Source organism: Palaemon carinicauda, chromosome 18 (assembly GCF_036898095.1).
Source record: "Palaemon carinicauda isolate YSFRI2023 chromosome 18, ASM3689809v2, whole genome shotgun sequence".
In the NCBI taxonomy this organism is placed as follows: domain Eukaryota; kingdom Metazoa; phylum Arthropoda; class Malacostraca; order Decapoda; family Palaemonidae; genus Palaemon; species Palaemon carinicauda.
The window spans coordinates 16,202,062-16,207,061 of record NC_090742.1 but is presented as its reverse complement, the minus strand read 5'-3'; the positions used below and the strand labels follow the sequence as shown (position 1 = coordinate 16,207,061).

Sequence of the window (5,000 nt, the reverse complement as noted above, 5' to 3'; positions counted from 1 at the left end):
TCAACATGGAGGACACCAGTGCCACCTTCTCTCTCGGCTCGTGCCAGAAAATTGTCACCGAGGACAAGTTGCCCGCAAGACGGGCGTGGCAGATAGGATACCACCGTAAGTACGCCCTGGCAAACTCTTGTTTCTTTATCTTGCTGACATACTTTTATCTGACATGTTCTCTATAAAGTATAAAAAAAGCTAGGTGTTGTTTTTTTTTAGTGAGGAATTAAAGGGCGAGCTTATAAAATACAGTGTCCCAAAATAATGTATACACTCTTTGACTTTGAATAGCTAATTTGAGCAGAGCGGCAACCAGTTTGAACACTATGTGAGCTGATCTTTTTTTTTTTCTTCTTTTTTTTAACATTCTCAAATTGCCCCATGTATCCTTACTTTTCTACTGTGAACTCTCAGGATCTTTAAATGTGCATTGTTTCTCTCCTTTGAATCTGTTTTCCACGTTAATATCAATAAATTGAACAATTTGTAACAATCCAAATAGTGTATACATTATTTTGGGACACCCTGTATATGTTCAAGTTTAAATGGTTTAAGAAATCCAAGATATATATCGGAGAATGTTACTTCGTTTGAGGGAAAATTATATTTTGGTTTGCGATTTAAATCTTTAGCCCAATAAATTATCCTGCATATTTCAAATTTATTGGTTTTGGGTAAGATGGTTATTAAGAATTGCCAATGACATCACTAATGAAATAACACTATTTCGTATAGTTGATTTGTAGTTGTTTTGAGTTATATAATATTCCAAGTTACTTTTGGGTCCGATATTTAAAAATCATTTTGATCCATTTTTTAGATATAAGATTTTAGTTGCAATGTAAGATTTCAATGATTTTCAAAGTTACTTATGTTCAGTATTTAAAATTCTTCTACATTGAAATCGTTCAAGAAGCCAAACATCTCGCATCTAAATTTCTTTTTATTTGAACATCATAACTTTAGAACTGGGAGATCTTATGCCATTACTCTCAACTTTTCTAAGAATTTTCCACCTTTTCTGCCACGAGAAACATGTCAGACGAAGTCTGTTTTTTAAAGATTAAAGTTTCTCCTTGTAATTTTTTTTTTATATGTCCTCCTGCAAACATATTTTCAGTACAGTTGACATAGCTTCATCTGGTCGTTTCTGTACCTCGAATAATGTTTTCGTGGATGTATTCAATTTTAACACCTTCCATCAATGACCTTAGATGTCAGGATGCCAGAAACTTTCAAATCTTAACACCCTCCTAACCTATTTATTTTTAGTTTACTCAGGTCAAGTCATATTTTCAATAGCGCTTATTTTTTGTTGATAATGCATATTGAAAGAATATTTTATGCGACAGACAAAACTTGTAATTTTGTTCCACTTCTAAAACTAATTGTCTTCATACATATGTAGTATGACTTATTTTACCTTCTTGATAATGTATGATAATATATAAAGAAAATTCCTCGATTCTTATTAGTACTCTTACCCAAGTACTAAATTGTACAGTACTTTGAATAGACCACATTTCAAGCTTGTTGAAGACTAAATTGACGAATACATATGCATTTTGGATACCCCATTTACGTCTCGTATTTTAAATGCTTTAAAGACCACTCATGAATAAGAGAGGCAAGGAACAGTGACATGCCCTATCAAACAGGACAATGCCATGCAGACTGACCATATTACATATGATCAGCACCCAAGCCCACCTCTCCACCCAAAGCTAGGACCAAGGTGGGCCTGGCAATGGCTGCTAATGAGTCGGCAGATAGACCTGTAGGCTCCCCCAAATCTCTCATCCTTAGCTTACAAGGATGGTGAGGTTGCAGCGACCAAAGGAACTAAAGAGCTTGAGCGGGGTTCGAACCCCAGTCTGGCAACCACCAGGCAAGGACGTTACTACGAAGCCACCACAAGATTTGTCATATTCATCAGGATTCTGGCCATCGTTACATGAAGTGATTCTTCACATAAGAAGAGGCTCTCCACAACCAAATTTCTTATCTGCAGTCTCAAGTCTTTGCTTCTAACATTAGAACTTGAATTCACTTCGACTTACCAACATTACAGATATTATCCTAGTCGTTGCTAGCGGGTGTTCGTCTGTCTGTTGCCACCAACCGCTTGACCTTGTGTCACTCACCATATCTGCTCTCTCAAATCATGAGCAGAACGTCTGAACGCGAGTATTAAGTAGGATTGGGTCCTGTACTTATGCATTCACAGAATGAAGAACTGTATGATTGCCGGATGTGTTTAACCTAATAGATTAAAAAAGAAAAAGAAATTTTTTTTTTAATCCCTTGGCCTTTCTTTGCGTTCAGTGACCTTGACCTTTATTTTTTTCTGGGGCCTTAACGTTTCTTTTTATTCAGTGGCCTTGACCTTTCTTTTTGTTCAGTGGTTTTGACCATTCTTTTTGTTCAATAGCCTTGTTCTTTCTTTTTGTTCTGTGACCTTGTCCTTTCATTGTGTTCAGTGGCCTTGACCTTTCTTTTGATTCAGTGGACTTGACCTTTCTTTTTGTTTATTAGCCTTGTTCTTTATTAATGTTCAATGACTAAGACTGCTTGAGGTGGCAAAATCCATTCCATACTAATTAGAGAAATAATGCTCCTTTTTTTTTTCAAGTAGGAGAGATAGGAATGTAACTTTTGGGATGAATTGCTGACTTGGTGGAGGTTGGCGTTATTTTAATAGTCGTCCTTAAAATGCCCTATCAAAAAAAATCTAATTGATTAGTTAACATTTGCATAAGTATAAATATATCCAATTGATAAAATCAATAAAAACAAAATTTTCGAGACTGTTCGTGACAAGTACAATTATAATCACACTAACTATTACTCAATGTCTAAGGAAGTACTTTATCCACAAATGCTTTTCAATTTCAATCCATAATGAGTTTCACATAATGTGTATTTGATATTCATAGAGTTAAAAAAATAAATACAAACTGGCTACATAACAAACGATCTATGTAAACACCCTCCGATTTCATTACTGTCGAAAGTGTAATTGACTGTTAGGATGATACAGATTGGGATATGGACTTCTAGGATCCGGTCTCATTAAATCTCCGAGGGGAACTTCTGTATGGAAATGAGGGGTTGCAGCCTTTCCCTCGCAGTCAACAAATATCCATTTCCACCAGTAAATTATCAGATAAGAAGAGAGAAGAGAAACGAAGTCATTTGTAACAATACGGTGACTTCTAGAGTTAGAAGAAATCTTCAGCTCTCTCTCTCTCTCTCTCTCTCTCTCTCTCTCTCTCTCTCTCTCTCTCTCTCTCTCTCTCTCTCTCTCTCTCTCTTCTTCTTCTTCTTCTTCTTCTTCTTCTTCTTCTTCTTCTGTATTTTGAATAGTGTCTGAATTCTTAAGTAAGACATTATGAAACACTGAATTAATCTAGAATTTAAAATTGTAAGATATGGACTCTTCAGTAGCTCTTAAGATGAGGTGATAAATTATGTTTATTTGTGAAATCATTGAATTAGTTTGACAAAACTGCTCTAGATTCCTGTGAATTTACATAACACGAATTGAGTATGAATTTTATTGAAATATCAAATTAAGTTAATAAGCAATAGTGAATGCCTCCGATAAGTATTAGTGTTGTATCGAAGTAATTTTGAAGTATATCCCCACATAATTATATCAAATAGTGGATTTTGCTTTCTCGTTTATAAAATTGGTCCAAATTTTTTTTTCTTATTAATTTATATACTTGTATTCATTACAGAAATACAATTAAGATATATATACACATAGTCTTATATAATCGTCTCATTTGCCATTAAAATATGACCCGTAAGCTGTGAGGAATATACCTGCAGGACCTTTGATTGAATTAGGGAATTCATTGCACATAATTAAGAGGCTTTGAAGAAGATCTCAAAGCGGAAAATTGAATAACGATGGTACATCCCTGTCGAGGCGAATGGTAAATTCGGTAATGTGCTCTCTGGAATTTATTGATTGAGCCAGTCGTGATATCAGCTGAATGTTCATGTTACTTATTAACATTGTTCAACGCTGCAACTTGTGATATCGCCGCTAAGTAATATTGTTTTAGTAATTTCGCCAGGATCTAATAGAGACAATATACTCTTGCTTCTCAATGCCTAATATTAAAGATAGAGGGATGAAATATACGAATGTTTATTATGTATATATATATATATATATATATATATATATATATATATATATATATATATCTGTTTATACATGGGTATATTTGTTTATGTATACGTACATATCTGTATATATTTATTTTCATGCATATATATTTACACACACACACGCACACATACACACACATTTATATATATATATATATATATATATATATATATATATATATATATATATATATATATATATATACATATATATTTATATATATATAATATAATGTGTGTACAGTATATATATATATATATATAAATATATATATATATATATATGCATAATATATATATATATATATATATATATATATATATATATGCATAATATATATATATATATATATATATATATATATATATATATATATGCATAATATATATATATATATATATATATATATATATATATATATATATATATATATGCATAATATATATATATATATATATATATATATATATATATATATACATATATATATATATATATAAATATATATATATATATATTTATATATATATATATATATATATATATATATATATATATATATATATATATATATATATATATATATATCCCTTTCTAAGTGTGGACACCTTAACATGGGGAAAAGGTTAGTCTATCGCCATGTTCACCAAAGCTGTATTAGTCAGGTCCACCCATACTAGGTTGTTTACTGTGAGCTATCATACTAAAGTCTCCCACCATCACCATTCCGTAGTGCTCAGCGTAGGGATGAAAATGGCCGAACCCCTAACATGACTAAGTGGATGTCTGGGGCATTTGTCCTCCAGTGGACTAGAAACTGCTG

General features: G+C 32.1%; 1 protein-coding gene across 6 annotated transcripts in view; it reads left to right on the top strand.

The window, feature by feature from the left end:
• The window catches only part of LOC137657633 (band 7 protein AGAP004871-like), a 980,999-nt gene that overhangs the window by 781,811 nt on the left and 194,188 nt on the right, over positions 1-5,000 (top strand). For 2 of the 6 annotated variants that reach the window (XM_068392019.1, XM_068392018.1), the window contains exon 1: positions 1-105. This exon is cut by the window's left edge. The exons of the other annotated variants lie outside the window; for them this stretch is intronic. In XM_068392019.1, coding sequence (XP_068248120.1) covers positions 6-105 — 100 coding nt within the window. In that variant the 5' untranslated portion in view covers positions 1-5. The remainder of the gene's footprint in view (positions 106-5,000) is intronic. 6 annotated transcript variants of the gene reach the window in all.